The 26,649-nt window shown below is 37.0% G+C and overlaps 1 protein-coding gene across 1 annotated transcript in view; it reads right to left on the reverse strand.

Moving 5' to 3' along the window:
• The window catches only part of kl-2 (dynein heavy chain 2, axonemal kl-2), a 373,042-nt gene that overhangs the window by 229,366 nt on the left and 117,027 nt on the right, over window positions 1-26,649 (reverse strand). The window contains exons 20-25 of the mRNA XM_083120771.1: window positions 22,635-22,785; window positions 16,056-16,256; window positions 12,851-12,978; window positions 5,665-5,783; window positions 3,615-3,729; window positions 1,180-1,313 (exon numbers count right to left, since the gene is read on the reverse strand). Of these exons, the coding sequence (XP_082976897.1) occupies window positions 1,180-1,313; window positions 3,615-3,729; window positions 5,665-5,783; window positions 12,851-12,978; window positions 16,056-16,256; window positions 22,635-22,785 (848 nt within the window). The remainder of the gene's footprint in view (window positions 1-1,179; window positions 1,314-3,614; window positions 3,730-5,664; window positions 5,784-12,850; window positions 12,979-16,055; window positions 16,257-22,634; window positions 22,786-26,649) is intronic.

Here is a 26,649-nt window from a genome sequence, read left to right on the forward strand (position 1 = left end):
AAAATTTCGCCGCATCCTTCTGTCTCACCACTCATTTTCAGACACCTTCATAGAAAAAACTTTCTTCTGCCCCACGCAACGGAATACATGAGTTGCATCTTCAAGGTTGCCCCCTTCAATGATTGTTGTGACACAAGTACATGTTCCATTTTCCTCTGTCAGTGAGTAATATATTAATCTTCTGTCATACTTAAAAATACATATGCTTGTGCCCTTTGAGCTTGATTCTGGTTAACAAATGATACATTTTTTTAAAAAATGTTCAGATTAAAAATAACTGACAGTGAACTACAGACCAGACTATCTTATTTCCTGAGGAATATAAACAACTTTCCATTAAAATCAAATGTGTAATATCCAATAACGAATGTCGACAAACTCTTTACCAGCACTTACTTTTTTTATAGCCAACAATGCCAACATCTGCTCCCCCATCAACTAGGAACGATTCTGTAAAAGTGTGGGTAAAGAAAAAAAATCAGGGTCTCACTGTAATTATAAAGAAAAAATTTGCAGTTGAAGCGCAATAATACAATTTGACAATTTGAGCAGATGGGTTTTTGACTGCCTAGGAAAAGAAAAAAGTGCCAGACCAAGTGTTAAAATGTATGTAAATAACCCAGATCTATCACATGTCAATGGATTAGAAAACAAGCAACAAAGGTACTCTTATGCACCAAGTCGTCATAGTTCCAACAGAAGATATCTCAATATAGTCAATCCCTTCAATATATAATTAAAAACAACAACAAAGTAATAAGTTTCGAATTGATTTTGCAGACACAGACAACTTTCATCTGGTGGATATGTATCTCTCTATCTCACCAATGTGGAAATCAGAAAAACCCACAAGCGGTTATTCAACATGGTACTCATGTAGAACTGAAACAAATGATACAAGTAATGAATGTGTACCTGAACACTTCACACACACACATTGTACCTGTACAGTCAAGGACACTTCTGGATTGTAACAATCCCATTAACTTTCAATGGAATCATTACAATCCAGAAGTGTCCATGACTTTACAATGGTATACATATTTTCATAAAGCATTATTTTCTTCTGCCTACATTTACAATATCAAATTTCAAGAGCTCATGAAATAGAAAGACAAGTTAAAGAAATGTGCTAAAACCCACACACTGAGGATTGTGGAGATAACTTAAAATTCTTACCTTTTCCAGTTTTTCAAGATCAGGGGATTCTTTATGAGCAATACCAAAAACCAGAAGTCCTGCTCTTACTTCAGCTTCCCTGCTCCTTAAGTCAGCTATTGCAGCTCTTGTTTTTTTCAGTTCCTTAAGAGCAGCTATGAAAAATGATAAATTAACACTATTAAATAAACAACTTTGCAAAACTAGTGAAAAAAAATATGGTGATGTTGGTAACAAATTGGTAAAATTATATGATTATGTTAGTAGACTTCTGTACGTACATAAAAATCAATTGAACTCAGTGTGTGTGATTTAATTTGGGGGGGATGCCTGGGATTTTCCCACCACAAAACATTTTATCTCTGGCAAAAGGAAATTATTTTTATCGCTGACAGGGATATTTTTATCCCCCTCAAAGAAAATGGAACTGAAAGTATACAAGTTATCATTTCTTAAGTACGTAACAAACACAACTGCAAAATCATTCATGTCCATTAATGGTCCTCCAGTCACCAAAGATTTCCATGCCAAAAAGTATGCAGTCTTGTGGATTACAGGAGGACACCGTTCTCCAAATGACCAATGTCACCGAACATGTACTAAAGTGTTCACAAGAAAATTGTAGGTAGGGACATTCAGTTTGGACCTGGCAATCAGGGTGACTCAAGATAAAATTTTCACTCAGGCAATGTGGATTTTTGGTTCCCCCTTACTTGCCATCCCCACCCCAGTCCAACTAATTTCTACTCCCAATAAAAACCTTGACCATATTACAAATTGATGGTCTTAAATAAGAAAATAATAGCGTTATTCATGATGGATGCGGTAAACACGGTTTAAAATTACTTACGTGAAATTTAGAAATTTCATATTTCCACGTTGCACAATTTAATAGTTAAATCCTATTAATTTCAAAGACCTCTGTCTTCATTCACTAAGGGTATGGCATCTGGAGCGGAGAACACATAAAGCAGGGACGTGGTACCATCTCCACTCCAGACGCCGTACTTTTAGTGAATGAAGACAGAGGATTTTCGAAATTAATAGGATTTAACTATTAAATTGTGCAATGTGGTAATACGAAATTTCTAAATTTCACGTAAGTAATAGCGTTATTGTATTAAATACTTTAAGTATTATGTTAAAGAATACGTTTATTGTAAGTATGCAATTATTTAATACCTACATAGTGATACCAAAATAACAGAAATCTCAGCTTAAATTGCGACATGATTTTGCAATGTATGCATTACGTCATGCAGCAAAAAAATTAGGATGGTAGCAATGACAAAGGGATTTTACTTCGTTGATTACTTCTTTAGGCATGCCTAACAACTGACTATGGGCTGGAACTTGTTGAATGAAGAAAACCACTTCTGTTCTTCCTTTCCATCCATAATACATTTTTTATACCTTGCTTTCATCTTTTCTACATTCTTCTACCATACTTTTACTTATACTAAATCGACGCTTATTCTCCAACAAAGTATTTATATTATTTGACTTGTGCTGTTATCTATTTCTCTTTTTGAGACTCCTTTGTTTTCATTAGGGATGGGTTGATATGAAATTTTGGCCGATACCGATAAAGTACCGATATAAAATTTACCGATACCGATAACCGATATTCTACCGATCCGATATAAAATTAGAAATGGTCCTTGAAGAACCTGAAAGGTTCAATGACCTCTATAATAAATGTGTGTTTCAAGGTGACTGCAGTGCAAGATAAATTGCATATTTAGACATTTACTTTTTTAGAAAGTAGGGCATGGATATTAACCATAAAAATTACAACAAAATGGCAGAATTTTGCACTAAATTATCAGATAATAATCGATATATCGGATCGGTAAAATAATCGGTAATTTTACCGATAAACCGATACACCGATATGCCTATATCGGCCGATACCGATAGAGTACCGATTAATCGGTCCCATCCCTAGTTTTCATGTTGTGTTATTGTTTCTAATATGAAATATAGAGTTTGTAATATTTTTAAAAAAACGTATGATCAAAATTAAAATGTTGGTGCTCCTCAAGGAGGGTACCCTAGTTTGGCAAGCCCAAGGACAGTGCCCCTGGCAGTCACCCAGCCCCTAAGCTGGCCCCTGCTGGCAATAGAAATTTCAGTGTAGATCAATAGCTCTTTCTGTGTACGAGTTTGGGGTGTCTTAGAATGTAAATATACGTATTCTAAATGGCATGTAAATGTTATCATTAGATTTAATGACCTAGGTTAGAACCAATGTTCTAAGTTACTTAGAATTGATTAAAAATATGTGTTACTAATTTTCCTTTGCCAAGTGTTGTGAAAAGTAATGCAAAATCAGCCATAAAATAAGTTAGGATATTTTCTCTGCACAAAAGGGATTAAAAAATATATCTGTAACTATCAATAACATATCTTGAACAAATGAGTTGTAAGTTTAGTTTACATATAGAGAAGTTTACCTGGTGCTTTCCACTCTGAAGTGAATGGGCCCTTAAGAAGGAATTTAGAATAAAGTTTTTCAGCTTGTCTCTTCAAAGAATCTGCATTATCCAGAAGCTCATGTCTAAACCGATCCTGAAAGTAAGGAAATATAAGAAATCACAACACTAAGGCAACACAGACACATGTTAAAAATGTCCTTAAACAGGATTTTCAAAAATGTTCTACAATTGGTAAAAAATGATTACATGCTAATCAAGCTTTGTAACCTTTTGATTACTGTCAACATTCAGTTAAAAATTAAGTGTCTGCTAATAAAAGTTTCTACAAATCAAATTTCTAAGATCTCTCTCTTCTCTAAGTTTTTTTTTCTTTTGACAGTATTCAAACTCTTTATCACGAAGAATTATGAATATGCAACGTAATATTTTTATTGATATCAATAGTGTGCCTATATAAATTTATTTACTGATAACTGTATAAAAAGTACCAATCCAACATGAAATTACAAACTATTTGTGCAGAATATAAATGATAAATTAACTTTATTGAAAAAAAAAGTATGTGATCAGATGCCTGCTGTGTTTTTGCCACACAAATTTGTCATGATATTTACTATTTCATTATTTTAAAAATAGTGTATTTTTTAAAAAATTTTATATTCGTAAGCAAATAAATAATGACAGAAGTGTAGAAATAAGTTGTAGACTATTATAATGTATTCAACACTATTTACCAAAATATCCAACTGGAAAATTGTCAATATTTTTTCGAATCAATGCATACAGGAAAGGATGAATACAATTTTTTAGTTCCTTGATTAAACGTTTTCCACTTTATATATTTTGAAGCTAAATGTTGCTTTTGTGGTCTCAACAAAGCAAAATTATACAAATTTTCTTTGATTATCATTTTCCCGCATTATACATTTTTACTTAGTTCTTTGAATACAAGATAATCAATGTTCCTAGGATTCTTAATGACTTTTTTTTATATAAATGAGGTTACAGTTAATGGCATTTAAACATTTATTTTTATAGTGTAAAAATATAAATATTGACTTGCTCAATGCCTAATGATTAACAAGTAAAACATAAAACAAAATATTCATAGTAATAATAGTGATGAGACACACTAATCCAGCAACTGATCAAAGTTTAAGAAAATTATTATAATTACATAATTATAAAATTATACAGGTAATTTTACTGGTACAGTGGGATGCACAAGTATTGCACGACAAATTGTCCATCACTATTTTAATTAATTTTTCTGTTGCATTGTATGTATCATAAGAAGTTGATTTTTAAGTATGTTGGTGCAGAGGCTGTAAGTATCTTGTTTGGTAGTTTGTTTCAATACTTCAATCTCTCATTGGATAAAACAAAGAGCATGTATATAGTGAAGGACAATTTGTTTGGTAATACTTATGCATCCCACTGTACAGTAGCAAAGTAACGTTATCCTCCTGCTTACACTATCAGCTGCAGTCACACAGGGCTGTGCTTAGGAATGACCCCACACCAGAGTAAAATTCCTATCTACTGGAGAGAATGCAAAACTCATGAAGTTCTGGTCATGGACAAATCATTATATCATAGTCTGTGTCTGCACTTGGGTGTTATTATGTCATTGCCATATATAAATTAATATTGTTCTGCAACTCGTGTATATAGTAAGTTGATGGGGGGTCATGATGATACAAAGATATAAATGCAGGAAGGTAGACAGTAACAAGACTATGTCATAACAAAATTTTTCTTTCTTCAGTTTGAAGTTTGTTTTAAGTCTATATTATGCACAGGAAGGTTAATAGGGACTGAACCTACAGTTTAAAGTGGAATCCACATCACTATATGCCTCCACCAAGTATTGAACCTGAAGGTGACATCACCACTGCACCATGAGAGAGGCCCATCAGCAGGTAGAAAATTTTCGTAAAAAAATTCAATAATTTTGCACTTAGAATAACAATGTTAGACCTTTGGGGTCAAGGAGATATTCACACCGATCTATCTAATATCACTAATCAAAAAAGAAAAACAGAAAATTAAAATGAAATATATTTACCTTGTCCAATTCCAGTATATCTTCCTCAATGGCAAGAGTCCTAAGAAACTCATCCCATTCAGGTTGTAAGTTATTAAGATTATCATAGTCATCATCAGTTAAAACAATGCCATATTTATCTGCATAAAAGAATATACATACTGGATACAACTTACAAAATTATGCAGCAAACTACTATAACAATACTAATTTTCACACAATTTCATTTTTTGATAGCAATGCTATATTTAGATAAATGTTGGAGCCCAGAGAGTTCCTCTGATGATATGTCATCTCAAGGAGTTAGATGGACATAAAAATTTTCAGCCAATCTAACACCTGTACACAAATACTTTACATGAATACTTTACATGCTATTTTATCTTTAAAATGATAGTTTTGTTCAGTGATCAGAAGTAGTGTGCTACTTGTAGCTTCGCTACTGTAGCTATCTACAAAATTTGTAGTTGTAGCTGTAGCAGTGCTACATTTTTAAAATTGTAGCTGTAGTGAAGCTACAAAATTCCTGTAGTTGTAGCGAAAATTTTGCTACAGCTACATTTCTTCGCAGCATTTTGAGGTAAATTTTGAATGTGACAAGAGCTTTAAAAAAAATCGACAATACCACTTTCGCAGGAGGTTCATAAAGACAGTCTATTACATGGAAATATGGATAATTTAGATTATAAATATCTTGATATCGCAGATTATAGACATCTGTGTATCTGGATAATTCTACTATCCAGATAACTAACTTAACTAACATATTATATGAATATATTCCGGCTAACAGCTACGTTTCATTTTTTGCTGCATCGCTATTTTGAGGAAAAACACCCCTTAAAAAAATGCCTTGTTTGCACCACCCCCAGAGCAAATCCTGTGGATATCCATGGTGCAAGAGACAGCAAAATGTCATTAATTCCTGTGTAAAACACAACTTGCAGTACAAAAATGAGTGATCCATTTTCCACTACAATGGCAAAGCAATAGTGCCAGCAATCAATGGCTCAGTACGATGACAGCATTGATCATTGTCAGCATATGTGTAAGACCTCACCAGCAAGAAATTATTGTTACAAGAACGATAGACATACACTTTCTGGAATTACAATTATTTTCGTCATAATGTTTGTTTAGAAATTTTAAAATTACAATACATTTTACATCACTTGGGTTTACATGTCAGTTTCCTCAATACATTTTATGATATTGTAAAAAAAAGTACGTTCGAGTTACTGACTTTTCTACAGAAACGACAATTTTCATTTTTCAATTACAGTTTCCAAATTTATGTATTTTTTCTACTTATATGTCACTTTTCTGTAACTTTTGCTAATCATAACAATGAAGATGAATGGTTTATTTAGTAATTCTCTTTATCTGTAGTCACTTTCTGCCACGTTTAGCTAATTGTGAGAATGAGGAAGAATGATCGATGATGATGAGCAGTTTGAGGAATGGAGGAGCAGGAGGATCCCATCCTCCCAACTAGGCATCTTTCCTAGTTTTTGTTTTGAGTCCACTTTATTCACAGATAAGCTAACCAAGACTGGATCCGAACCAGTATGTGCCTCCACTGGGTATTGAACCTGGGGCCCTTTCATTACAAGGTGACAATGGAAATCACTGTGACTTCAGGGAAGCATTTCCAACAGGAAAACTTACGTAAAGCATCGCTCCACCTGTTTCACGTTTATACTTAGAAGAATACCCCAGCAATCCCCAAGGTTCGAGCAAACATCTGCTTCCCTTCCCTCCACCAATTAACATTCCGTTAAGGGCTAAGAAGATAAATTGATAAATATCACATTTTTATGTTATTCCCATTTTGCACAACACATTATAGTTAACCTCAATACATATGATAAATTCCAATTAATTTTTAAAAAGTAATCAGTGAAAAATAGTTTTCATATGCTTCATGAGAACATGCACACATGTAAGACCTCATTTCATTAACCTTCCACGTGGGCAGCAGGAATATTTAATAAGAAAAATGATAATTACAGAGCATACTTTACCCTCCAATTATTGCTCCTAAACATTTTCAAGAAAAATATGTTGATATATGAACATACCCTAAATAATCCTACCAAATTTTATTTGTGTATAGTTGAATCATTAATTTGGGTAACAATCTAATTGCAATACTTACATATCAAATTTGAATTGATATGCCACTTACATAAGTACGTTATTCTCAAACACTACCGTAAAAATAAGTCACCGAAGTAGCACTTCTATCAATATTATTGAATGATGGGAATGATGAAAATAAATAACAGAATCTAATTTCCAGCAAATACGTACAACTATCATACTATGGGCTTTCCTTGATTATCCCTATGGTTGTTGTAGTTTTTTTATGCAGAAGTAGCGCAAAAGTAGCGAGCAGCGAACAGGAGTAGCATAGCGAGCTACTATTTGGTAAATGTAGATGTAGCTGTAGCGAAGCTACATTTTGGAAGAGTAGCTGTAGCTGTAGCAAAGCTACTTTTAAAATGTAGCATTCTGATCACTGGTTTTGTGAATCAATGAAGAAACTGTGTTGTGTTCTAGATCAAATTATCGAATTAGATGGAAGCATTTTCTTTAACATTATTGCTAACATAAATGCTATGTAAATACTTCCCAAAATCTTATAGCGTTATTTATAGCACACAGTGCTTTACATGGAGGCATTTGATGTAACAATCTGATTAGCATTTTCAATTGTAATGCAAAGCATGCAGAAAACCTTAAATAATATATACAGGGTGTTTCTGTGACCGTATTACAGACTTGCAGGGATGATGGAAGGGAAAAAAATGCAACAAAATGATATAGGGAATCCTGCTCCAGAAATGCCCGTCAAAAGTTACAGGCCAAAACCTTCGAATGGCAGGCAACCACGCACAATGCAGAGGGAACCATAAAAAAGAGAAGAAAGAATCCACAATGCATGCCCTGGAGAAGATGTAACGTCAAACTCAACGTGTGTAGTCTAGAAGCACAAGTGTCTTGGCTGAAATTAGTGCAATGGAGTATACGCTAGAGGATCTGGCTGATATGGTGTTTGTGTATGGACGAGCAAATGGGAACTGTAGGGAAGCAGAAAGGTTGTATCGGACCACGTATCCACGGCGCAGACATCCAGCGCACACCATATTTCCAGACTTTTCCAATGATTACGGGAAACGGCGCAAGTGTGACCTCAATTCCACGAGCAAGGAGGACAAAGAACTGCAAGGACGCCTGTTCTTGAAGAAGCAGTGCTGGATCGGGTGGAAGAACAACCATACATTAGTACACGGGCTGTGGCACGTGAAATTGATGTGGCCCATAGTACTGTTTGGAAAGTTCTGAGGGAGCAGCAGCTGCACCCTTACCATCCACAGCATGTCCATGCCTTGGGTCCAGCTGATTTTGCACCCTGCATCGTGTTTAGTGAATGGTTACTGCAGCGCTGTGTGGTCGACCCCCAGTTCCATGCCTGTGTGCTTTTCACTGATGAGGCCTGTTTCACGAGAGACAGGATGCTGATTAGTCGCAATAGCCATGTATGGGCCGATGAAAATCCCCGTGCCACAATCGTGAAGGGCCATCAAGACAGATTTGCTGTAAACATGTGGGTGGGCATTGTCGGCAAACATTTAATAGGTCTGTATCTTTTACTGGACCAGTGTACACTGTGTTCCTGAGAGACATCCTCCCCGAGTTATTGGAACATGTCCCATTTCTTGTTCGTCAATGCATGTGGTTTCAGCACGATGGGGCCCCAGCCCACTTCATAGCTGGTGCTCGTGATATTCTATACCACAATGGTGGATAGGGAGAGATGGACCTGTTGCTTGACCTGCCCGTTCACCTGATCTGACCCACTTTTTATTTTTATTTTGGTGGGTCATGTCAAAAGTGTTGTCTACGAGACACCTGTGAGTAATGTAGAGGAACTCTTGGTAAGAATCCTTGCAGCCTGTGATCTGGTCCGAACGACTCCTGGGATATTATTAGAGCGGATGCAACAGAGCTTATTGCGATGCTGTCATGCCTGTATCAAGGCAGGGGGCGTCACTTTGAGCAACTGCTGTAATGATGGTTGCAGATACTACTCATTAAAGCCACTACAGTGATTTTTCTGTGTTTGTTTTCCACTTCCCCAGACATCTTTTATGGTTCCCCTCCGCGATGTACATGGTTGCCTGCCCTTCGATGGTTTTGGCTTGTAACTTTTGACTGGGGCATTTCCGGACCAGGGTTCCCTATCTCATTTTGTTGCGTTTGTTCCCTTCCATCATCCCTGCAAGTCTGTACATGGTCACAGAAACACCCTGTATACAGCATGAAAGGCACAGAGAGATAGTAATAGTTAGTTGAACTTTAATATCAAAGGGTAGTTTAAGTACAATATTAACTTTGTTACACCGTTTTCATGTAATAACTAGGAGGAGAGATGTAAATGAAGAGTGGAAATGGTTATTTAATTAATGAGATATAATGTAAACAAACAAACTACACATTTGTTGTAACATAAGTAAACATGAACCTCACTTATATATTGAGATATTTCAGATAAGCAATGTATCATTCCAGTACAAAAGATTGCATTTATCATTCACTAGGCATGCAATACCAACAGCCCGAGACAACACGATTCACACAATTGAGAAAACAGCGCAGTCAATGCATGATGTTCGTTATACCAGTCTGGTACTAAATATTGTATTTATTTCTGAATGTTTGTTTCCAAGTAGTATGTGTCACTTGTCACTTCAGTCTCAAAGCTCCCTATTCTTACTTCTGAGTTGCATGTAAATTTTCATATATACCTGCAAGTCAGCAGATGGTAGGTTAGACACAAATGCATGGGTGTAAGGTTTGTACCAAATCTTTGTTTCTTATGCATTAGCATTTGACCTCTCCACCAAAGTTCACAGGTTAGAGTCCCTGCCTAGGCATGAGTGTTCTTAGTGAGTTTGCTTTATCAATTTCATGTTATCAGTTATCATCATCATCATTGTGATTAGCTAAATGTGAAAGAAAAGTGACAATAAATATCAGAAATACAAATACAGTACATCAGTGTGTATTTCTCTAAACATTAAGGTTATGCAATCATAATTAACTTATTGTATGATGCATACACAATACATACAATGGCAATTGCCACATTAAGAGTAACAGGGAAAATTCCACATCTATATTTTCTCACACAAAATTTATAAAAATCACAATAACAGAACATGATCGTCTATTCAGAATGTCCTGTAATATCTTAGCAACAACCGGGCCAAATATCACAGAAATTTTTGCCATAATAGCAATGCTGCAAGGAAAAGAATCAGCAGTTCACACCATGCAGATAAGTTGCACCACCAGCTTTGTTCTGTGGTCTTTGACTTTATACAGAGCGAGTCAGAAATATGGCTACATGTTTGAAGTAAATGTAGTCTGCCCCTGTACAATGTAGAGGGAAATGGTGAATGGTATATTCAACTTGAAACTTCATTTTATCACTTGCGATAAAAGTTACACACCCGAGCTTACATCATTTGCCAAGATGGCAGTGAACAGGCAGCAGCAAGTTACAGTTGAAGTGGGCAATTGCATACCAGAATGATCATACGAGCCATGTGCACAGCAATTGACTTAAAGTAAAAATAAAACAATTTGATGTAAGCAGCCATTTTATTCACTTTCCTATAGTCGACAGGCAACAATGTTAAGTTAAAATCACATCTCACCGATATTTGCCCACATTGCAACTGTAACTTGCTGCTGCATGTTCAGCACCAACTTGGCTAATGACGTAAGGTCATGCCTTTTATCTCAGATAAAATGAAGTCTCAACTTTAATAATATACCATTCATCATTTCCCTCTACATTGTACAGTAACACGATACATGAGCATCCTTCCCACTCATATTCAAACAATCTGATCATATATACACATTACCTTTTTGTACACAATGGTTTACTTACCTTACCTATCATATGGATCACCTTGCATATCAGTAAAGATAGATGAAGCTGCAATTGAAGTATAATACCAGGTGCATCAAAAAAATGTATACACACTTTGAACTGTCATAGAAAATTTATTTTCCAACATACAAGGTTAAATTTCTTGGAAAAGAAAGGCTACAGTCCAATTTGAAAAATAAGTGTACTTTCTGGTGAAACTGAATGTTCAAAATGGTGGTTAAAGTAAATGTTCAAAATGTTGCCCTTCAGCTTCGATACATTTCTGAGCAAGAGTCACGTGAGAGTGGTGTAAGTGCTAGTAGTGTGCTACGCATTCTGAAGAAAGGCAAGTTGTGTGTGTACATTTCAAGGCTGGTACAACAGCTAAGTGACGATGACCCAGATCTCAGGGTCAGGACATGTGAACCAGGATTTATGGGTAGCATAGTTTGGTCGGATGAAGCACAATTCAAACTTAATGGAACTGTCAATAGGCATAATTGTGTGTACTGGGCTGAAGACGATCCCCACATTACTGTTGAAAAGGCTGTGAATTTTCCTGGTGTAAATGTGTGGTGTGGTTTGTCTCCTAGGGGACTCATTGGTCATTTCCATTTTGAAGGTACTGTAACTGGAGAAAAGTACCTAACAATGCTTGCTGATTCCATTTTCCCGCCATTCGTGCAATGTACGGTAATGACAGGTTTTATTACCAACAAGATGGCACCCCGCCGCACTATCATAGGGATGTGCAAGCATACCTGGATGAAAATGAACCAGGCCAGTGGATAGGATGCAGGGGACCAATCGAGTTTCCTGCACGCTCTCCACACCTTACGCCGCTCAATTCTTTCTTATGGGGCACAGTAAAAGATGAGGTGTACCGTCGTAAACCACGAAACCTGGACACACTTTGGGATGAGATTCAAGCAGTGTGTGCAGAAATCCCATTGGACACTTTGGTACGAAATACGGAATCAGTCGTGACTCGTACTCAGAATTGTATCGAAGCTGAAGGCCAATATTTTGAACATTAACTTTAACCACCATTTAGAACATTCAGTTTGACCAGAAAATACACTTATCTTTCAAATTGGACTGTAGCCTTTCTTTTCCCAGGAATTTAACCTTGTTGGTTAAAAAATAAATTTTCTATGACAGTTCAAAGTGTGTATACATTTTTTTGACGCACCAGGTATTAAAACATGTAAATGATCAGCATAACAAAAGTGAAGACAGTTCAATTTTTTCTTCACTTACCAAGAACAAGAAACTGGTCCTTAATAACTGGAAACTGTTTCTCTTTCAATGGTATTTCCTCAATCAGTTTTTCATGGAGAAGGACCTTAGCCTGAAGCTCATCTAGGTTTCTTGGCGACTTTGTGATTCTATTCAAAATATAAAAAAAATTGTTATGAACCTGCAATATGACTATTATTGAGAAACAAAGGAACCCTTAACAGATTTATGGAAGAAAATATCGAGTGATTCCCTCACAAGAGGCTCCAAACTTTTGTCTATAAAACTGCCATTTACTTAGTTTGTCTTGAAATTTTGTATGCACATACCTTCAACAATGTAAAACAGGATCTAATCCCTCACAATAGGTTTGGACTCTTCCAGTGACCTTCATTTGTTTTGTTCCGCGACAATGCATCTTGGTAGTGTTGGCTCGAATGTATAGGGATTACAATGTACACAATCGAAGACCGTGTGTTCCTAGTTCATAAATACAGGCAAACTGGTTTATTTAAAGTATGTAAAAGGGTATTTCAGACTGAATTTCGTTTGAATTTGAATGTTAATTTAAATTTAAAATTTTGCGTGCATCAGCACTAAGGCTATTTTGCACCCGTTACATTATGCAGGGTCCAGCACCTTATTGTTACACATAACAACTCTAATGTTGCATAACTAAAATCATAAAATATTCTGACTTTCGTTAAAAGCTGAGGCTGTAAAGGAGCACTCAGCACAAATAAGGACAAAAAACAGGACAACACAAACAAAATTATACTGGCCATGGAGCCAGTCGCCAGAGCCTCGTTAGTCTGCAGTCCAGGGTGTACTATGTGGAAATGAGGTTGACTATTGGGTGCACTACGTGGAAGGATCACCCTTTACACCCCTGAATTTCGTTTGAGAAGTGTACCTTCAAAGTTTTGTATCCAGAAATTGGTAAGAAAGTTAGAGACAACGGGAAGTCATGTCACACATCATTCAGGAGGCCGGAAGAGACAAAACAGGATGTAAAGGAGCGACTACTGGCATCACCATCAAAATCATTGAAAAGACTTTCCCAAGAAACTAATCTCCCATATTCCACATGTCAAAAAGCTGCAAAAAAATCAAAACCACATGCTTACCGTGTGTCATGAGATTGAAGCCATTACCGATGCCACTTTAAGAAAAGTATTTCAGAATATGGAGAGACGTGTACAAGAGTGCTTGCATGTGGAAGGGGACCATTTTCAGCATCGGATATGAGCAGATCCTGTTTTACATTGTTGAAGGTATGTGCATACAAATTTTCAATACAAACTTTAAGTAAATGGTAGTTTTATAGACAAAAGTTTTGGGCCTCTGGCGAGGGAATCACACTGCATAAAATACTGTGCAAGAAAGCATAAGTAAACTAAATACTTTCCTTATAATGATATTAAAATATATAAAAAACTTAAGTAATAATGAGTGCATGGATCTCCCCCAACCAAAAAAAAAAAAAAATAACTCAGTCAATTGTGTGACATTTAATGGAATTTCTCTTTTGTAATGTGAACAGACTACACTTTTCCCTCAACTTTCCTGTATTATTTTTAAAGTAAATACTGTAGCAAGTTTTTGTTTTCCTCTTTTACTACCTAGTCATATCATAAATTCTGTTACAAAGTTTAGACAGGGATGGCAACACTGGTTGGTAAGGTAACCCCGCAATGTTGGATCGAACAACAACCAGTATCATTGTGTGTTTGGCTGTGGTAGCGGAAAGGTGAATTTCACTGCAAGCCGAATGGAGTGGGGTGTATACGAGAACCGTGTGGCACTAATCGCACTGCACAAAGTTGGCAAATCACCATCGGACATTTTCAACACCCTGAAAAAGCTGAATATCAGCAGGATGTTCGTGCATCGGACCATCAACAGAAACTGTGATACAGGGACAATTGAGGACCGCCAGAGGAAAGGTAACCTTGCAGCGTGAGGAGCCAGAAGCTCGTGAAAGCAGTGATGAAATCCTGTCAGAGAAAAAGCAGTGGTAGCTTGAGAGCTGAACATTTCGAAAATGTCGATGTCGTATGTGCTCCAAAATGACCTAGGACTCTGCGCTTATCAGTGAAGTACTGGTCACTTCTTCACTCCACAGCTTAAGGTCCAGAGGGAGCAGAAAACAAAAAGACTACTTCAGCGTTATGCAAATGGTGACCACAGGAGGATGGCCCTGCACGGACGAAAAAATCTTCATAACTGAAGAGTCTTACAATTGTCAAAATGACCGTGTTTATGCCTCGACATCCCAGAAAGCTCGTGAAAACATGCCACGGGTCCTCAGAGGCCATCATCCCGCCTCAGTGATGGTTTGGTGGGGGGGTTTCGTATGATGGCACAACAGACCTCCACTTCTCTGAACATGGTGTGAAAACATCTGCAAAAGTGTAAAATGCGACAGTGTTGGAGTCACTTGTGAAATCGTTGACCCACACCATGTTCAACAATGAGCCGTGGAGCTTCCAGCAGAACTCAAACTGTCCCACAAGGCAAAGACCACACCCACAGACGAGTGGCTTCAGAGGAATGTGCCTGATTTCATAGCTCCAGTTGATTGGCCCTCCAGCAGCCCTGACCTCAGCCCATTGGACTACAAGTTGTGGTCCGTTTTGGAGGGCATTGTCTGTAGGAAGAGGCATCCAAACCTTGCGAGTCTCAAGCGTTCTCTTGTGAAGGCAGTGGCGGACTTTCCCCTCGAGACCGTGCATGCTGTGATCGATGACTGGCCTCAGAGACTTTGGGCCTGTATGAAGGCCAGAGGTGGCCATTTTGAACAGTGATTGGTGCTCTGTGTTGGCAAGATTTGTACCTTTGTAACATCCAAATATTAATACATTAGCTTGCTCACTGTGCCTGTAGTTCATTATTAAATTTGTAACAGAATTTATGATATGATTAGGTATCACTCCTTAAAATTTACTACAATTACAGCAAAGACTTCATTCAGTTAACTTTATTGTATTGTTTTGATTAGTCTAAATTGTTGCTGTTGTTTACAAACTGCTGGATACACTGAATAGCTACCATGTAGATGGTAAGTACTGAAGCTGAAATCCACTTCAAACATGTGTCCTAAATTAATCACAATGAAACTTATTTTTATGTACACTGCATTACATGGAAAACATGCAAGTGCCAGTTGGCACTTTCAATAGTAAACATGTTAATATAAGGTAAAGATAACAATAAAAAAACTTACTGATCAGTGTTGGTGGTAATGTAATCATAAATTGTCTCAAGATTCTCTCGTGCAACTTTAGTCAGAAGTGTTGTTAATTTATTTTGCCACAAGGTGCAGTGTTCTATAATAGCCATTTTCAAGTCATAACCATCTATTATAATAAAGTAAATTGATTTCACAGTTTCCACCATCTGTACATTGTTTGCTACTTCACTGTACCTGCACACAGAAAGAATTATGATTATAAACAAGACTCTTGGTAATTTCTCATGTTATCGCATTACAGTGAAACCTTGATTTTATGTTTCCCTGCTCAATATATTCAGCCAGCCAGGTCATGGTGAAAGGTCATGACTAACTCTCATTTCCCTCTCTATACAATTTCCCAAGCTCTGCCGATGTCACAAAATTTGCCAAATCACCCTGTTGGGCATGAAACTTTCGCCTGTTTCTCCCCTCCCACTTGCTTTGGCAAGCAGTTTCACCAAGTGTCCTCGAACTTGCAGTGGGTATGCTTTTATGGAACATTATGTTGAAATGTGAATGCTTTTCTTTCTCCATTCAACTCTCACTTTCTGTTTCTTTCTTAAATAAAAGCATAATCTCTATCTTATGGCTTAGAAACACTATGTAGTGTACATAATCTCTCAAAGAATCACAGCAACACAGGAAGCAAATGCATTGCTCAAATAGAGAGTTCAGCAAAGAGCAATTACAATCTAAATCACTACATTTCTTCGGAAGAATTCATGTCAAAGAAAATATCATAACATTAAATGAGGGGAGGAGGTTTATAGGGTAATTGGGTCTGTACATACGGTTTGAAGTGGGATGTGAACCGCACCATATGATATGGCTCTACTATAAATCTAACCTGACTAATCCTTTGACTAATCTAAAGGTGATCATCGCCTTGATGCTCAACATTAAGTGATCACCACTTGCCTGGAACTTTTAAAATTAGCAACAAATCGCCAATGAATACAGAGTAAACAGAGGTGTCTGATATTTAAATTTAACACTGAACCTAAAGGTTGGATTGGGAAGCATTTCTTTGAGTAGAGCAAGGATCTGCTTTATTTTTAATATTCAGTTTGTTGATTTGTTAGTTTCTCCTTCTGACACAAGGGCCTCCCCAATGGCGCAGTTCTAGTATTGTCGCATTGTAAAAAGGAGTCCCAGGTTCAATACCCGGTGGAGGCACATAGTGGTTCAGATTCCACTTTAAACTGTAGGTCCAGTCCCGATTAGTTTTATTGTGCATAAAGTGGACTTAAAACACCAACTCAATCAATCCAGTTCTGATCCATTTTCCTCCTCTCAACCATTGGCGAGAAACCCTCCCCCCTGCTCGGGGGGGGGGGGGGGAGAAGGCACTAGAATTGTAAAGGTGGACTCTGACTGACTGAAACACACACACACACACTCACTCACTCACACACTCTCTCTCTCACTCCCTCTCTCTCTCTCTCTCTCTCACTCTCTTTTTCCTTGCTTCTTCATCTTCTTTCCGTCCTATAGAGAGAGAGAGATAAAGAGAGAGAGAGTGAGAGATTGAAAGAGAGAGCTCTTTCTTTCTTCATCAGTTTATCTTTCTTCATAGACAGAGAGAGGGGAGAAGGAAAAAGAACCTTTTTTTCCCCTTTCCCAGAAAGGGGCAGAGAGAGGAAGGAGAAAGAGAGAAATAGAGAAGAGTTGAGTGCTGAGCCATAAAATTAGCTCCAGTCTCTCTGAAGGTCATTGTGAGCATGCATAGTATGAATAAGTGCAGATTGTATAGAGACAAGGCACTTTCAGCACACCTCATTTTTCTCGGAGCGTCGTTTCGGCGCTACAGTAGTTCATAAAAGCCCATTTTGCCGCCTGAATGCTGGCAACCCAACACAACATTTGATTGCATTTGTGACATCATATCCCATCGTCAAGCGATGCATTACAGGGTAACCAGGAACACACATATTAATGAAAAATAATATAGCTAAAATCAGCCACATTATGTACCGTAAAACAAAACAAGAAAACACGTTCTGTAACTTAACAGGAAGTAAACAAAAGATACGAAAAATGGTAGAAAGAAAATATAATTCAAGTGGAAGTGGTCATATCGAATTTTGTCTCAGCTTGCATGTCAAATATTTACAAATCTAGTTACCAAGTTGACATCTACAATTTAGTCGATCCACTTCGTCCTTCTGATACTAGTTGTCTGTGACACACTGAACAGATGACAAAATAGAAATGAAAGAACTCAAAATTCAAAAGGTAAGCAACACATAATATAATGTATATTCAGGGCATTATGAGGCAAGTGGCAAAAATGGTTGAAAATACAGGGATATAAGTAGTAGTAATACAAGCTCTCCGACGACTGTCTTTATCTATGCACCGGATACACATGTAATAGTTTTCAACTGTGCACAGGGCACTATATTCGTTACTGATTCATGATTACATTGTTACTGTGGTTGTCTGTGTTTTAGCCGTAATGTAACATGAACCTCGGATACTTCCGTTATCAGCACAAAAGTACCACAAAGCATTTGGACACAAACCTGTAGATATCAACCTTGCAACGAGATTTGCAAAAATTTGACATGTAAGCTGCAAGTCCAATAAAATTTATTGTTGTTGATAAGTGACATGTAGACTGAGACAAAATCCGATATTGACACTTCATTTTCAATATGTTTCTTTACCATTTCTCATATCGTTGGTTCACTTCCCCCTTCCCCTGAGATGACTGCTGATCTTCTGGCTGATAGACTATGATGTTCAGTCTTCTGGACGCGTTTCTCGCTTCGTTTTACAGCTAATAATATGGTTTGGTAGTTTGTCATTTTTCATAAAATTTGTGTGTTCCTTGCAATCCTGCCGTGCGCTGTTATGCCGCAGGAAATTACGTCACAGATACGATCAAATGTTGTGTTGGGTTGCCAGCATCCAGGTGGCAAAACGGTCTTTTTTGAACAGCTGTAGCGTCGATTCGATGCACCAACGAGAAAAATGTTACTGAGAAAAGTTGTTTGTTTTGATGTGCTCTATACGAATCTGTGGTCCGTGGGTGCCATTAAAATGACACCCTGTATTTACATATGTATAATATATTGTTTGTTTATCAAACTTGTACCTGCATCTCAAACATCTATTGGAAGTTGTGCTACTGGCCACATGCATTCCTTCCATCTTTCGCCTCTGGACAGTTTCTGAACCAGTTGGTCTCCAATGTATGTATCAAGCAGCATGTTGTTCCATGACTAATTTACATTATCAACCATGTCACGGTGCTTGTTGCTGTTATGTTACAGGCTATGTTCATCATTAATAAAAGCCCTAATCACTTATTTCACCCCAGTGGATCGGCGATTGAATTTTCACTGCACATCTTGATTTTCTTTCAGGATTCCCCATTGCTAGAATTCTCTTAGATACATTATATGCCTCAAAAATAAATTGTACCATCATTCCTTACCTGCAATTGAATTTCACCCCTTCCCTCATGGTTTCCCTAAATTTTATTTTACTTATTATTATTATTATTTTTAATGTTTGGGCCATAGAAAAACCTAAAATCAAGGTTCCACTGTATTCATTTCCTGAAGAATTATTTGATGCTCACTCTGCTGCAACTTTATGAAACACTACAAACATATCGCAGTGAAACGTCTATATAAGAAATAATCACATCCCAGAATGAATACCATTTGATTGTTCACAAAATAAAAACAAGAGCTATCACAAACACTGCCTGTTAAAAATTTCAGGAATTGATTCATAAATGTCTTCAGAACCAATGTGTTACCACTCAGCTACAAAGCCTGCCTACCTTTACCATTTCACTGTTTTACCTGTGTATTTTTCCTCAGACACTATAACACACACTGCTGCCTTTCAATCCCTGGTAACCATGGTGCATACTCTGTATAGTACTTTATATGCAATTTGAGACATATCTTGTAACTGCATGTAGTATATACTCAAAGTTAAAAGTAAACACTGACAATAAGAAATTATGCGCTAATGTAACATAACAGTGCAGAATAGGAATGCATCAATATGAAAATTGTGCTCAATCTGGTTTGAAATTCATTATTCATGAGTAAAGTTCCACGTAACTTATAAAACTTACACAAACAAGCAAAAAGTATTCAATTACATTTATCCTTACTATATATTCCAAAAACTAGCACTAGAAAAAATATAAAATAACCAAAGTATTCAAATGAAAAGTTATTTATCTCTAATCCAAAACTGCTCACTAGTCTGTAGACTAAGGTGAAATATGTAAAATTATAAAGCTTGGCAAGATTTTTATTTACAACTAATTAGTGATTTGAAGCATTATGGGCATCAGAAGAAAGCACTCAGCTGCAATATTGAAAAACACCAGCGACAAGCCTTTAAAAATCTGTAACAATGAATGGATACTTTGATTTTAATTTTTAAATCCCCTTTTAAAGACAGTACTTTCTTGTCATTACAAAGTTTTTATCTAAACAGTAAGGGTTCCATACAATTGTAAGAAAAATGTAAATACAGTGTTAAAATATTAAATAAAAAGAAAGATTTCTCCCTTCAATAACATTCACTTGAATATATAAAAAAGAATTTATAAGCTTTCCATTGATGTACCATAAATTGTATTTTTACCTACAGTTCCTCACAAATTAAAAGACAAAATGAAACAAATCAGTTTCTGCCTCAAAGTTTCTGGACCAATTAAATTAATTAAAATTGGTTCATCCATTCAAACGTTACAAGCTAAAAATGTCTTGTGGCCACTATTATCCAATATGATGGCTTAAAGTGCATTCAACCAATGCCTACAATACTTAAAATCACTAATTAGCTATGAATACGACGATCACTATTTATATTTTGAGCCTAACAATGAAAAAACAGGAATTTGGCATTGAAACTGCTTTATTGTTTTTCGAAGTATTCTCCTTTATGGTCAATACACTTTGCATTCGTTCCAACCATTTATCAAAGCAGTTTTTCCAATCTTCTTGAGACACCTCCATAATATGGTTTTTGAATGAAAATCGTTGTCCACGCAATTTATTCTTGACATTCAGGAACAAAAAGAAGTCATTGGGTGCCAAATCAGGACTGTACGGCGGATGACCCATCAATTCCATTTTTTGACTGTTCATAAAGTCGGTTGTTAGACGAGATGTGTGACAGCTGGCATTGTCTTGATGAAGAATGATCCAACGGCGTTTGTTTGTTTTCCGTATTTGACCGAAGACCTCTGGCAAACAAATTGTTGTGTACCATTCAGAGTTGACCGTTCTACGTTCCTCTAAAGGCACAGTTGCCACATGAAAAGTTTTCCCGAAAAAACAGGCGACCATTTGTTTCGATGTGCTTCGAGCGCGAACAACTTTTGTTGGATTGGGTTCATCTTGAAACACCCATACAGTCGACTGCTGTTTACGTTCCGGCTCATATGCATATATCCATGATTCGTCACCTGTTACAATCTTATATACGTCTTTTGAAGCACCACGATTGTATTTATTGAGCATTTGTTTGCACCAATTGACGTGAGCGTCTTTTTGAGTTTTTGTCAAATTGCGTGGGATCCAACGAGAACATACCTTTCTCACAGCTAAATGATCATGTAATATTTTAATATGCTGGTGGAACTAATGCCTATGGTTGCCTCAATCTCACAGTATGTCACATGACGATCTTGCAGTATTAGGTTTTGCACAGCATCAATGTTTTCTTGAACAACAACTGATTTTGGACGACCTTCGCGAATCTCCTCGGTGAGCGAATGGCAGCCACGATTAAATTCGTTATACCAGCATTTCACAGTCGCAAAGGATGGGTCTTCATCGCCAAATGTGGAAGTAAGTTGATCGATGCACTCTTGTCTTGATAATCCACGTCGAAAATCGTAAAAAATCATCGCACGAAAATGTTCACGAGTTAATTCCATTTTATTGTTGTTGCGCAATCTCCAAGGCAACATAAACAACACAAATCAAGCTATTGACAAAACATTTGAAGTACGTTATGGTCAATAATGCCAGACGATTCCGTGCAAACGTCAAATCGCGCCTAACTTCAATCAGTGTTGCCAAGGCTCAAAATATAAATAGTGACCCTCGTAACAAACTTGTCAAGTTTCATTTTTACATATAAATTCACAATTTTGACTTTAGCTTCCAGACTACACGTAATTTGTTTGATTGCAATCCAACCAAACCAATTTGGTGATATATGCTGAAGCTCTGTTCCTGGTAATCAAGAAGTACTTTCAGAACTGTTTCTCTCATGCTGATGCTTGTAGCACAAGAGATAGCACTTGGTGGTAGTACATTCCAAGAAAGCCTGGAAGATGATAGGCATATAGATTTTGAAAAGTTCTCCAGATGAAGTTTTGTATAGTTTTTGAGTTATATACATGTCTAAATTGGAATTTGTTGAATAAGTATTTCAATCCGCAGGATTTTAAAGATTGTTGCAGAGCAGATGGTTAGTACTAAAATGAGGTGGTGTTACTCACTGATCAGTGAAAATAAACTCTTCCGAAATAAATGCTACTTACATGTGACATTGCACTCAAGTGTCTCATTTCTACTTTACCTGCTTATGTCAGCATCAAACTGAGCCACAGATGGTTTCTGCCTCTCATATCGTTTTATAAATGCATCTTTGTTGACATCCCAAATATATTTAAACTGCAACCAAACATTTATAAATTCTTCTTGTATTAGTCTAACATTATACTGCATTTCTGAAAGAAAGCAAAAAAATCCATTCACAAATGAAGGTGGTTATTTATCAGCAAATTTCAGCATTGTTGCTTCTATGACAGGCCGAGTGAAAGGATTCGTGGGTAAAGTACGCGAAGTATATCCTAACTTACGAACCGACTTTTGTCTCATTCACCGCGAAGCCATTGTTGCTAAGTCTTTGCCATCTCCTCTGAAAATTGTGATGGACGAAGTAGTAAAAGTCGTGAACTTCATCAAATCACGGCCCCTAAATATGCGGCTTTTTAACATTTTGTCAAGAAATGGGATCAGAGCACACCACATTTCTGCTATATACAGAAGTACGATGGTTATCTCGAGGTAAAGTGTTAACGCGAATGTTTGAACTTAAAGAGGAGGTACTTTCATTTTTGACTATTGAGGGGCATGAGTATGCGGATTTATTTGCAGATGATGAATGGGTATCTAAGTTGGCATATCTTTCCGATATTTTCGTACACTTGAATGAACTAAACAGAAAAATGCAAGGTAGTAACAAAAATATTCTGACTATTATGGATAAGATTCAAGGATTTATTAATAAGTTGAACTTGTGGATACAGACAATTGAAAATGGATCATGTGAGATGTTCCAAACTGTATGGCCCCTTGCTGACGATAAAAAGGTGTTGATGGACTTAATTAAAGAACATTTAGTAGTCTTGCAGCAGACTTTCAAAAAATATTTTGGAGAGAGCGTTGAAGATTTTGACTGGGTTCGTGATCCAATCAGTACGGAATCGAAATATCTTCCGAAAAATTTACACTTACAAGAGGAACTGGCAGATTTGAAAGCAGACAGAACATTGAAATTAAAATTTTTCGAAGTGCCTTTGGATACATTTTGGTTGTCAATAAGCAGTGAATACCCAGCTATCTCCGAGATGGCAGTTAATGTGTTATTACAATTTTCAACTACTTATTTGTGTGAACTGGGCTTCTCGACGTTGACTGCATTAAAACATCAAAGAGAGAAAGACTCAAATCCATCGATGAAGAAATGAGGCTTGCTTTGTGAACGATTCCGCCATGAATCAGCCGTCTGTGTGCAGCTAAGCAGGCTCAAGTATCACATTGAAGGTATGAGTAGAGTTATTTACTTTAAAATTCGTATTAGAAATGTGTATTTTCTACAGTGAATTAAAGTTAATAAATTTTTAATAAATGCATAAGTCTATTCATGTTTTATAATAATAATACTAATAATAACAACAACAATGATGATAATAATAATAATTGTTTATATAATGACGTAATATTTCGTAATTATATTAAGATTCATATGATTTTGAGGGGACAGACATTTTGGTGTGCCGTGTTGAGTCTAGGCCCGTCTGGGGTGTGCCGTGAGTAAAAAAAGGTTGCGGAACACTGCCTTAGACTGCATGGCCACGGAGGAGGACATATTTTGAAATAATACCATATACGAGGTGTGTTAAAAAAAAATGACCGAACTCTTGCTGTTCTTGCTTTATTGCTCATGATACACACTTTCAACCACTATCCCCTTCAAAGCTCTCCTTCCCAGCGTCAATACACTATTGCCATCGTTTCCTCCAATTTTGGAATGCCTGCTGGAATGCACTTCCTTCGATGGCACGCAATAGTCTCGTCGCATGTTCCAGAATTTCCTCGATGGTCTAGAAACGCCAACCTTTCAAAGTGGTTTTCAGTTTGGGAAAGAGTAAAAAGTCTGCAGGGGCCAAGTCTGGAGAATAGGGTGTGTGGGGTACAACAGAAGTGCAATATTTTACCAGATAACTTGTGACAAGGAAGATGTGTGCGGTGGAGCGTTGTCATGATGAAACATCCACGACTGATTCCCCCACAGTTCAGGCCTCTTCCTACGCACAGCATCTCTCAATCGTGTGAGAATTTTCTGGTAGACTTCCTTCTTTACCGTCTGACCAGGTGGTACAAATTAATCGTGCACAATGCCTTCCTAATCAAAAAACCATCACCACCTTGATTTTTGACCAACTCATCCATGCATTTTTTGGTTGAGGAGACCCTTTCCCCACCCACTGTGAAGACTGCCTCTTCGTTTCCACATTGTATCTGTAAACCCATGTCTCATCTCCTGTTACGATGTTCTTGAAAGTTTTCGTCTGCATTTGCATTTGCAAGCAGTTCCTGACAGATTTGAACTCGATTCTGCTTCTGGTCATGTCAACAAACGCAGAACGAATTTTGCACTGATGTGATGCATGTCAAGTTTTTCAGTCAGGATTTTATTGTAGGATACTACACTTATGCTAACTTCTTCAGCAACCTCACAGACAGTTGAACGAAGATTTTAACATATCATGGCGCGAACAATCTCAACACTTTGGTTGTCTGTTGACGTGAAAGGTCGCCCAGCCCTTCGATCTTCGGGAATTGAACTCCTGCCATCCTTAAAGCACTTAAACCAATCATAGCACTGCGTTCGGCTCATGCAGTTATCCCTGTATGCTTGGTTAAGCATTTGGAATGTTTCCGTAAATGTTTTCCCAAGTTTTACACAAAATTTCACACACACGTGTTGTTCCTCCAACTCTTTCATTGTTGCTTTGTCACTTATTTGACGAGCTGCTTGTGCACGACCTCACTCAATCGGCTGCTACTTGACAACTAACGCATAGATCGGAACCCAGTAAAAGGCAATCTCTTACCAAGATATGCCGCTAGGTGCGCACGGTAGCCGGATCACGCCATCTGCAACCATTGGTGCGCTATTAAAAAAAGTTCAGTCTTTTCTTGAACACATTTCGTACATGTATATTCTGCTTCTGAACTGTTGAACATAAGACAACAACAACAAACATGGCAAACATGAAAGCATTATATTATATGCATTTTAAAACAGTCATGATGGAGAATCGATAAAAGATAATATCGATTCTCAGTGTCGATAGACAAAAGCTTGATTATATATTTTAGGTCCAGCATGTAATGTTAGCCCAGTATATGACACTTCCATTGAAATAAGATTTGTGAAAGCAAACTGAATTTTTTTTGCATTATTGTGTATAACTTGTACATCTACAGCTCTTATCTCTCGAGAAAATATATATAAAAAAGGATGGAAATGGACCCCCCCCCCATTCCCCAAAAAAAGGTATTATAGCCCTGAAAATTCTGGAAAACGAGAAATATTTGAATTTTCTGTCTCTTGAGGCAATTTCATTATGGATCGTAATGAAGTATTTTCTGCTTCTGAGGCTTCCTTCATGGCGAGAATTTGTTAGTGAGTGAGTGAGTGAGTGAGTGAGTGAGTGAGTTGATGGGATTGGTGCTTCATATTTGTTGGATGAATAGCATCAGTTGACGAGGTGTCCTGAGAAAATAATCACAAATTGTAAAATAAGAGCCACCCTAATGTGCTATAACTTGCATCTGAGACACCTCAGACAATGAAGGCAGTGAGCCTTCCAAATTAATAGATTCAAACCAAAGGAAATAAGCAACACAGGTAGATTGGTTTTTATGTGATAAGAACAAAAATTGTATTTGTATTATGGTTTATATCACATCATTTTGTCAAATTTTCTACTTTTTGAGTCCACTTTATGCTCAAATGGGCTAATTAAGACTGGACCTACAGTTTAAAGTGGAATCCAAACCACCATGTGACTTGCTTCCGCCAAGATGCCTCAATAACAAGATGATAGCATTATCAGTTTTTCATCTGGGAAGCCTGCAGCATTTACATACTTCTCTATGTTAATTCCACTGATGAAGGTTATTACATGATGCACACAGTACTGGTTAATCTGTCACACCTTTATATAATATGTACCTACCATTTCATTGAAATATAAACTTCAGTGAGAGCTTGCATGTGTTTTATGTATCTTATTACA

This window comes from Lepisma saccharinum, chromosome 4 (assembly GCF_977018435.1).
Source record: "Lepisma saccharinum chromosome 4, izLepSacc3.1, whole genome shotgun sequence".
Taxonomy (NCBI): domain Eukaryota; kingdom Metazoa; phylum Arthropoda; class Insecta; order Zygentoma; family Lepismatidae; genus Lepisma; species Lepisma saccharinum.